This window comes from Diabrotica undecimpunctata, chromosome 10 (assembly GCF_040954645.1).
Source record: "Diabrotica undecimpunctata isolate CICGRU chromosome 10, icDiaUnde3, whole genome shotgun sequence".
NCBI lineage: Eukaryota > Metazoa > Arthropoda > Insecta > Coleoptera > Chrysomelidae > Diabrotica > Diabrotica undecimpunctata.
Window position 1 is genome coordinate 58,886,474 of NC_092812.1, and position 11,134 is coordinate 58,897,607.

Below are 11,134 nucleotides of genomic sequence, written 5' to 3' on the forward strand. Positions count from 1 at the left end.
AATCTTGTCAGAGGTTTAAGCTTTAAAACGTTGGTTGCTAATTTAATTTATCAGAAAATTATGGACAAAGAATCAGCCTTTGGTGCTTGGCCGGCTCTTAAGCAACAGTTTGAAGCCTCATCCAAAGATTAGTTGTTTAAATTTTGCTCAGATTTCTTTTCTTTGCCGTGGAATGTTAAAGATGATTGTGTGGACACACATTGCAAAGTTAAAACGAATTTTCAATGAATCATAGCGACAACCTGTTATGCACATGTTCCAGTGCAAACAAGAAAGAAAATGGACAAAAAGAGAATCAAAGGCTATTTGATCGGTTATGATGTAGAAAAGATACAGAATTTGGGTTAAGGAAGAGAATAAAGTAATCTTGTCAAGAGATGATAAATTTTTGGAAAGAATCTGATTGTCAGGAATGAGTTCAATTGCCTCTACAAGATAATACCTCCCTATGTATCCCAGAAAATTCTAAAGATGACAATGATGATATAGATAATTCTCAATTAGAACAAAATGAAATTGATGATGAAAGAATCTCACAGAATGGTGAAGAAGATGATGATAAAGAATTTGTAGATGAAGATGAAATCACAGAAGAAGCAGGAAGATATAACCTAAAAAATCGTGATCAAATTAAAAAGCCTTCACATCTCAGCAATGATTATATACTAGCAGCTGAAGATATTCTTTATTCCATCACAACAACTGAGGCTTACGAAGAAGCTTTAAACAGTAAAGAAAGATCAGACTGGATTAAAGTTATGGATTTAGAAATAAACTCTCTTAAAGAGAACAATAACTGGAAAGTAGTCAAGTTACCCAATAACGCAAAAGCATTGCCATGTAAATGGGAGTACAAGCTCAAAACCAATCCTGGGGGTTCCATTGATCGTTACAAAGCTAGACCAGTAATTAAAGGCTTCTACCAACGAGAAACATTCAGTCCACTTTAAGATCAATTTTGAGCATTGCAGCTAGTGAAAACATGCTTTTGCAACAGTTTGATATTTCGACTGCATTTCTTTATGGAGAGTTAGAAGAGACAATCTTCATGAAACAACCAGATGGTTACAGTCAGGGTAAAGACATGGTTTGCATGTATTGAACACAAGTCTGTATGAACTAAAACTAGCACCACACTGCTGGTATACGAGATTCAATAAATGTTTAGAAAAACTATGATTTAAAACAAGTGAGGCTGATCCATGTTTGTTTGTAAGAGACAAAATCAACGAAAAGATAATTATTGCTTTGAACGTTGATGATGGTTTAGTGGCAGCTCCATGTGATCTAGAGTTAGAAAATTTAATTGAAGAGTTGAAAAAGTAATTTAAAATAATCTCAAAACCAGCAAGTTATTTTTTGGGCTTAGAAATTAAGAGGTCGCATAGAGGAGAAGTTAAAGTTAGCTAAAATGCATATGCTAGAAAAATCCTGGATCGTTTTAATTTCTCAAAATGCAAACCAGTCGTAACACCAATGGAGAAGACTTCCAATAGTGATGTTAAGTCGGGGAAAGATACCAATCACACGTTTCCTTATAGAGGAGCAGTGGGTACCCTAATGTATTTAATGGTTTGTACCAGACCCGATCTTGTATTCAGTGTTGGATTTCTCTGAAGAGCTTTAGAAAATCCTTCAGATGAAGATGTAGTAAGACTGAAAAGAGTCTTTAGATACCTTGCAGGTACGATTCACCTAGGTGTCACTACTTCATCATCAACCAGCCACATCAACTCAGTTAAGATACAGCGATAGTGATTTTGGTGGTTGTACTGCTATAAGAAGATCAACCACTGGAGTTGTAATATTATATGCTGGAGGAATAGTTTCCTGGACGAGTCAGAGACAAAGTATGGTTGCCACATCCACTACAGAAGCAGAAATTGTTGCTGTAAATGAAGCTAGAAAAGAAATTTTGTGGATTATAAGATAAGACTTTTTAAACCTGTAATTAATTTTAAGCAAGTACCAGATTTGGAAATTGATAACACAGCAGCAATTAAGTTAGGAGAAAATTTTCAATGTAATCGTGGAACGAAACATACAGAAATTAAACATTTTTTCATGAGAGAAAAAGTTGCAGAAGCAAAGTTAAACTTACGACAAAAAATTGTAGATATGATGACCAAACCTCTTAATGAAAATAAGATTCCAAATCCTTCTTTCAAAGATGGGACTGATGTAGATGCGAAAAACCTTTTAATAAGGGAAAGTGTTAAAATTTAGTATTAATAGGGTTTTTCACATTGTATTATTCTAATTCACTGTCAAGTTGATATATGACGTAGTTTTGTTGTACGCAGTAATCAAGTTTTATAAGTAAAATAACTTTAATAAAAACATCACCATTTTATCTTCAATAAATCTATAATCCACTAAACTTCCATGGATTAGGAATAATGGTATTAGAAATAACATGATTAATTAGTGTTAATAAACACTCATGAACACTCCAAAATTTCTTTAGTCAGAAGTTTTGAACTGCGTCTGGTCCAGATTTCCAGTTATTTCCTCTTTGATAATTCTTCAGTAGTGAAGGGTTCGCAGGAAGTAGTTCTGTAGGGTTGACAGTTGTGCATTCTATAATTGATCCATCCAACATTGATGTTAAGAGAGGCTGGTGTGGATAGTTGATTTCCCCAAAACTCATGAATCTCTTCTTGGCTTGGGTAGGACTTATCGACATTATTATTATTACTAGTAAAACACATATACATTCTTTACATTTTTTTATTAAAATAAAATAAAAATCACAAATATTATCTTATTTAATTAAATAATTGTATCACATTTAAAATGCATGTGTTACACGCATATTACATTTAGCTATCCTCTAAAGAAGGATCTAGTTTAGCCTTTTTTGAACTATGAGATATTTCTCTATTAACTTTTGGAAACCCAATATCTGTTCTATAAGGCATAACAATTTCTGATGTCGAAGGTTCTTCTCCAGATTTTATGTAAGCCACAGTGGTGTACATAGTAAATCCTTTATCAATCAAAATGTGCTCTTTGAGAATTAGATATGCTATGATATACTTTGCTTGTTCTTTTGAAAACTTTGGCGTTTTTATAGAATTCACTTTTACTTCATTACCACTTGACTTAAACCAGGCTGCTAATAGTTTATTAAGAGTAAGTTTTACTTCTTTATTATTAGCAACTTCGATCAAAGTTTTTATATCTTTAAGAGCTGATTTAATATTATACTCAGAAATTTCTTTAGGATTTTTACAATGATCACACATTTTAGCACAATCGGTTTGCCTCCATATGTCTCCAAAATGTTCCGATATTATTGCTCTTCTGCACCTAAAACGTATAAAAAATTATTTAGTATTACGATGTTGTATTGATAGCAAAAGATAGAGAAGAATTGTAGGAAATGATATTAAACTTAATACAAAAACAAAAGAAATTAGACTATAACTACTAAATATCTAACAAATGAATTCTAGATATAACTGAGGATATACCTCTGGAGAATAATATTAGAAAGAAGGTTGAGTTGTATATATACTTTAAAGGCAAAAACTTTCGACGTTTGATGGAGAGTATTTATAAACTTTATTCATATCTACCTAGTTAATTCTAGACAGTATAGTAAAATTGGAATTGAATTTTTTTCTTCGGTTTTTGACGAAGACATAGTAAAATTCCTAAGAAAATCTGCTAATGTAAACATAACTATACAGTCTGATTTTTGTCCATCTCTACCAGCTCTTCCACTTTCCTGATAAAGTCCTTCCATACTTTTAGGAACAGAGTAATGAATTACAAAGCGAACATCAGGCTTGTCTGAAAAATAACGTTCGTTATACACAGATAACTAAATCATTAAAAATAAGGTTGAACTCTAGTTTGGCAGACAAGACACGTTCGGATATTGTTCACAAATTAAGATTAAAAGTGGTCGCAATTTTGTTATTTTTTGAGTTTGTTAAGATTATCTTCTATGAAAGCAGCACAATTTTTAATATTAATTTAGTAGCACAAATTTTATTAATATTAAATGATTCATTAATAAAAAACATGTCTGTAAAATTCGCATATCCAATTTATACATAATATATTGGAGCTATGCAGTAAGCTATATCATGATATTTATATTTGTAGGGATCTAAACATTGATTATCTTGTCATGTCTAATAATAAGCAATCTTTTAATGAGTTTTTAGTAAATTATAATCTGAGAGTCACATCTGAGGCTCCTACAAGAGTTTTCGTAGATAAAGTAGGTAAAACATCATATACAAAATTGGATTACATATTGACAAATATCGAACCACGTCTTTATAAATCAAATGTGTTCGAGGGTCACTTCAGTGACCATAAAGTATTTTCACTTAGTGTAAATTTGCAAGCCAATAAAGTATCGAAAAAAGATCAAAAACCCATCAGTTACAGGGATATGTCAGATGAAAATATGCTGATGTTTAAAGCAGGGATTTCTTCTACAGTTTTTGATGAAGTTTATTCACAATTGAATGCTGAATATGCCACAAATTCATTTGTTAGCATTTTAGATTACAATCTAAATTTATATTGTCCAATAAAAACACGGTATAAAGCACACAAAACAAATAAGGCTACATGGGTAACAAATGAGGTAAGACACGCTAGTGAAAAACTAAAAAATCTACACTGGATAGCAAAAAATATAAGGAGTCTCGAGTGTCAAGATACCTATAAACAGGCAAAAAAAGAATATAATTCTCTATTAATAAATACTAAAAAAAACTTTCATAGTGACTTAATTAATCAATCTTACAATATACCAAAAACAATTTGGAATTTAGTAAACAGTGAAACTGGTAGGCAAAAGAACAGGTCTGATATTATTCTACATTATGATAATAAAATTATTACCAAGTCTTGTGATATTGCTAATTCGTTTGCCTCATATTTTGCTACAATTACAGAATACAATCTTCAAACTCATTTTGGCACATCGTTACCTTCTTCTTGTACTACCTCAAAAATGTGTAACAAAACATTTTTCTTTTTACCCGTAACTTCAATTGAAATAAAAAATACAATCGATCAACTAAAAAATAAGCCTAGTACTGGTATTGATAACATATCTGTAAAAATAATAAAACTGATAAGTGATCATATATCGATTCCTTTAACCCATTTAGTGAATCTCTCAATAACAACCAGCCAATTTCCATCCATATTTAAAATGGCAAAAGTTATTCCAATCTTCAAAAAGAATGACCCTCATGATATTTCAAATTATAGACCAGTATCTGTCCTTAGCATAATTTCAAAAGTAATAGAGAAGGTTGTATACAACAGAATGTTAAATTTTATAGAAGAATACAATTTATTAACTCCAACCCAACACGGCTTTAGATCAAAAAAGTCAATACTCACGGCTGCATGCAGGTTGTTTGAGCGTATTTATGATGAATTAGATAGTAGAAACCACGTGGCAGGACTATTTTTTGATCTATCACGTGCTTTTGATTGCTTAGACATAACATTTATTCGCAATAAATTATATAACGTTGGTTTTAGAGGGATATTTCTAGAATGGATAATAAATTTCTTAAGTGACAGGAAGAGTGTTGTTAAGATGAAAGAATCAAGCTCAGAACCATACACGACAAATAAAGGAGTACCACAGGGATCCGTGCTGGGGCCATTATTATTCCTAATTTTTATTAATGACCTACCAGATCACATAAGGGCACTTATAATATCAATGTTTGCTGATGATACCTCGTTAATAGTCTCTGGGCGTACACTAGAGGAATTAAAAATGACAATGAAGAATGTTGTTGTCTGCTTTATACGCTGGTGTAATACCAACAGACTAATATTAAACATTGACAAGACGCAAATTATTTATTTTCATTCATACAACTCATCTAAATATGACTATATCTTAACCAACCACGATAGAAACAATATGTTATCTTCCACTCACTCTACAAAGTTTTTGGGTGTATTCATTGATTGTAATCTCAAATGGTCAGAGCAAGTGAATTCAGTGAACATGAAATTGAATAAAGCTTTTTATGCTATATCTAGAATTAAAAACACACTACCCATCTCGGCATTAATGAACGTTTATTATAGCCTTGCTTACAGCCACATGTGCTACAATGTAATTTTGTGGGGGAATTCAGTAGATAGTAACAAAGTGTTCATTAACCAAAAAAAATTATCCGTAAAATTTTTAATTTGGATTATCAACAGTCTTGTAAACCAGTTTTTATTAAACATCAAATTTTAACTTTCTACTGCCTATATATCTATAAATGTTTACTTTATGTCAAAGAGGAAATCAATACATTTCCAGTAAATTCAGACAATCACTACTACAATACAAGAAGTGCTGAATCTTTATGAGTTCCTAAACACAGAACATCCAAATTTCAAAATTGCTTCAGATATATGGGACTGACCTTATACAATCATTTGCCAAAAACTGTGAAAGAAATACCACTTATCTCTAAGTTTAAAAAAAAATGTTAAAGATTTACTCTTAAGAAAAGCATATTATTCTATAAATGAATATCTTGAGGACAAACTGCAATAGCTTCATATTTTACTTGTAAAAATGTTGTTTTATATATTTTATGTTTTGTCAATTTTTTTTACACTGTGAATATTGTATTATACACATTAATGTTTTTTATACCAAATTCTGTAGTGACGTATCCTATACATTTATTTTGAATGTCTTAAAGGATCAATAAAGATGACTATGACTATAAGGCCAAATTCAGACCAACACTATAATTTAGAAAAAAATTATTGCTGTAGCCGTTTTGAGAAAATGGGTACAGGGCCCATCTTGGCGGGATATTTTATTGCTAATTATTTGCTGTTAATTGGTATATTAACCAGTTTCCACAAGCTACCCCATCATCTCCTAGCTTAAAACATACCCCCGGAAAACCGAGATATCAGCCAAAAAGCAAACCACAAGGAATTGATTGCTAATTTATTGTCGAAGTTTTGAGCCAAGAAACAATTTATTGCTGCAGCCGTTTCTGAGAAACAATGATTATGCTGACTTTATGGTAAAACTAGCATAGCCATAGCTATATCTAGACAATGGATAAAGCAAAAGAACCCATCTTGGCGGCATATTTTATTGCTAATTAATTGCTGTTGATTGGTACATTGGCCAATCCCCAAAAACTACCCCATCATCTCCTAGCGCAAAACTCATCCCCAGAAAAATTAAGATATCAGCCAAAAACGTTGAAACCAAAAAAAGTGAATCGCTAGGAATTAATTGCTGAAGTTTTACGCCAAGAAACAATTTATTGCTGCAACCGTTTCTGAGAAATAATGGTTATGCTGACTTTATGGTAAAGCTAGCATAGCCATAGCTATATATCGGAATGAAAAAGACTACAGAGCCCATCGTGGCGGCATATTTTATCGCTAATTGCTGTTGATTAGTATATTGAACAATCCCCAAAAAGTATCCCATCATCCTCTAGCACAAAACTCATCCCTGGAAAATTCTAAATATCTAGATATCTAGAAATTCTAGATATCTAGATATCTAGATATCTAGAAATTCTAGATAGATAATTGCTAATTTATTGTTGAAGTTTTATGTCAAAAAACAATAAGTATATTGCTGTAACCGGTTCCGAGAAACAATGGCTAAGCTAACTTTATAGTAAAGGCAGCATAGCCATATCTATATATAATAAAAAGGGTTACATGTTTTTGAAAAAGCGTGAAATATACTATAATCTATGTTAGTTATTATCTAAGTAGTCACATATATTTATCCACAAAAATACCATTATAATCATCAATATATTTATTAATCAGACAACCTTTAAGTCCCCTATTCAGTCTATCACAGCCAAGGACAGCTTCCCCAGCATCCAAGAGATTTTCCACTTGTACAAAAAATAAATAAATAAAAATAATATCCAAACTTACCAATTCCCATTCCAAAAGCAATAGTTGCTATGATCACTTGATATTTATTCTTCATCCATCGTTCATGGACAATTTTTTTGTGTTCAGGTTGCATTTGGGCATGGTAAAATTTGACTTTAAACCCTTTCTCTTTTAATGCTTCGCTCAATTCCTCAGTTTCTTTAATAGTGGATACATATATAATGCCAGATTGGTCTTTATATTTTTTTTCAAGCAACTTGGCTATGAGATTCACACAATCCTTCTTTTCAGGAGGTTTGTTTATCACCTGCAATTGATTTTCAGATTAGTTTAATATTGCTTATGTCTATAAATTTAGAAAACAAAATGATCTAAAATTCAGATTAATTGCATTCTGCTATACTTCTATAGCGAAAGTAATAAATTTTAAAGATAACCTATACATACCTCGTAATATAAATTAGGTCTATTAAAAGGTGCAGTAATAATGACTGCATCCTCTAAAGATAACATTTGTTGTATATCTAGTAAAACAGTCATAGTGGCAGTAGCTGTCAAACCCAAAATAGGAACGTTGGGAAACATATCTTTAAAAAAACCCAACTGGTTATAATCTGGACGAAAATCATGACCCCAGGTAGAACAGCAGTGTACTTCATCTAAAATAGATCAAGTTTAAAAGTTACCACAGTGTTTTTTAAATAGATGTTCAAAATGAGCCCTTTTTCTTTCTCCCCAACCTGATGATCAATATTTACTTATGTTTGGTTTATATGCATGTTTTTACATAAAATAAATAATTATGATATTAGAATATAATTTATTAACTTACCTATGACAATACGAACCAAATGTCCTTTAGCATAACACTTTTGCAAATGGGTCATGAACATTTTGCTTTTAGCAACCCATTCTGGAGTTACATACAAAAGTCTTAGTTTTGGATTTTCTGAGTCCATATCAGTATAAATAATTTTTTTTTCTTCTTTGGAAGAACCAGCATTTAGAGTATTTGCATATATTCCTAACTTTTGTAATGCCATTAGTTGATCTTCAATTAAAGATATAAGTGGAGAAACCACCAATGTAATATTATTGTTTACAAGAGCTGGTAACTGGTAAACTAAGCTCTTCCCTCCACCTGTTGGCATGAGGAGCAAAACATCTTTTTTTGATAAAGTAGCATTTATAGCTGCTAATTGTTTTAACCGAAAATTATCAAATTTGAAAGTATTTTTTAAGATTTCTTTTACTTGTCTGGTCCATGGAAATTCTTTTTCTATCCAATTGCTAGTATTGTCTTGTTTTTTTATTTTAGATATATAATGCTCTTTCTGCAGCTCTTCCTTTTCAGCTGTTAATATTGCAATCTGGTGTGATATTTCTTTTTGTTTAAGTCGTAATTCTCTTATGTTTTTTTCCAAATATGCTTGCCTTGTCAAATATTCTAAAAAAAAATTGTTATAATTAAAATTAATAAACCAAACTAAAGAATTTCACAATATACAAACATATTTTTCCTCTAAAAACGATGACCAGATTCATCTAAAATAATGAACTGGTTTTTGCTTCTGAAAACCAGAAAATAATTAAGAGATATAAAAAGAATAGATTATTGGGCAAGATATGACCTAGAAATAAACCTGGATAAGTCAACATGATACTCAGAAATACAGAGCAAAAATAAGATGGTCAGTTCACATTCAAATCTGACAAATCAAGAGAATATAAAGTCGAGAGAGTGGACCATTTTACTTATTTGGAGATTATTATAGAGGAGAATGGACATGAAGAATTAGAGCTAAAGGCCTACCTTACTACTATACTAAAGTATTAAAGCTAAAAGGTATTGGCAAACAGAAAAAAAATGGGAAGTCTAAGATTACTGATGAAATCCAAATACCTTAAAGCCTAATCTTTTTAAAATTAACATATCTTCCAATGATTTCTTATACAGGCTGTTATTCAGTTATTTAATAACTATAAAAAGTTATTCCTGAGGATACATTAAACAATAGAGAACAAAATATAACCTACATTTTATTTTTAAAACAAAAGTTGAATATTAAATTACCTTCCTCGTCCATTGTTGTGGTTTATAGTATATTCAAATAAAAAAACCAAAACAAATACACTTTAGTCTTAACCTAAATGATAAACCAAAAAATATAGACGCATATATGCGTCTATATTCTTTGCCTAAACTTTGCCACCGGTCAAATTAGCGACTTAACCTAAATACACTATTAACAAAGATGTTCATATCAAGATTAATAATGAATATCGGGTGTGAACAATATTTCCAACAGAAGCGAAGTGAATTATTATTTTTAAATTCTTTAAAGTATTATTTTGAACGATAGCTTTTCAGTTTCTGTTTATGTTGTCTAAAATTTTACATTTAGCGCCATCTAAGCAATAATTGCTAGACTATTGGACATAGAAGGAAACTGTAATTGGACCTGTAAATTGAAAACTGTAATGCACCATCATAAACCAAAGAATATAGACGCAAAGGATCTGCGCCATCTCAGAAAAGACAGGTAAAACTAAAAAAAGGATTTATTAAAATATATAGATATAGATATACCTGAATGATCTGTAATATGCTACAGATGTAATTTTGATATCTCATAAAAAAACAAATTTAAAATTGAAGGTAGAAGAATTAAGTAATTAAACAGAAATAAAACTAAATCCCAGTAAAACAAAAGCTGTGATAAGTATAGATGAACCTAGCCAAGAATACCTAGATCAACAATGGAGCATTATCTGCTCCAATACAGAGGGTTTCCTATCTTCAATTCAGGATCAGATAGTATCAAAAACAAACTACCTCACTAATATCGTCAAAGAACCTCAATTGCAAAATGACAAACGTTTACCCTTTCTAAACATTTGTAATTTCTCATTGGTTTTATTAGTTTATCGATTTTACGGGAAGTTTCTGTTTATTTGCATGTTGGATCGTCTCCATTCTTTTCTTTTTAATTCACTAGAATCGTCGTCAAACTGTTCGAGCAATTTTCTTCACTATAAAATGTTGCAGCAGCATCGCTGATAGCTCACTGGCACATTTTTAAAATAAGTCATAAATAGTCTGCACCGAAAACAGGATATCTTTTTTTTTAAGACAAGGTTTTTTTATCTTGGCTAAAGATCTAATCTAAAAATAATAAGTTCTTCATTTGTGGTAATTTCTGGTGTTTCCGATTTTAGCGTCGTTTGTTCTTTCTGTGTATATAGCTTT

General features: G+C 31.0%; 1 protein-coding gene across 1 annotated transcript; it reads right to left on the reverse strand.

The window, feature by feature from the left end:
* Positions 1 to 2,714: 2,714 nt before the first annotated feature.
* Positions 2,715 to 10,267, reverse strand: LOC140451841 (ATP-dependent DNA helicase Q1-like). The gene is made up of 6 exons (XM_072545744.1): positions 9,959 to 10,267; positions 8,717 to 9,331; positions 8,332 to 8,543; positions 7,924 to 8,191; positions 3,582 to 3,798; positions 2,715 to 3,312 (listed from the first exon to the last, which is right to left on the reverse strand). The coding sequence occupies exons 1-6, from the start codon at positions 9,969 to 9,971 to the stop codon at positions 2,823 to 2,825; spliced, it is 1,815 nt and encodes a 604-aa protein (XP_072401845.1). The 5' UTR covers positions 9,972 to 10,267; the 3' UTR covers positions 2,715 to 2,822.
* Positions 10,268 to 11,134: the final 867 nt, after the last annotated feature.

Coding starts and splice junctions, on each gene's coding strand:
- LOC140451841 (XM_072545744.1), bottom strand. Junction 8,192..8,331: donor GACCTAATTTATATTACGAG/GTATGTATAGGT, acceptor AATCAATTGCAG/GTGATAAACAAACCTCCTGA. Junction 3,313..3,581: donor TACTGTCTAGAATTAACTAG/GTAGATATGAAT, acceptor TATACGTTTTAG/GTGCAGAAGAGCAATAATAT.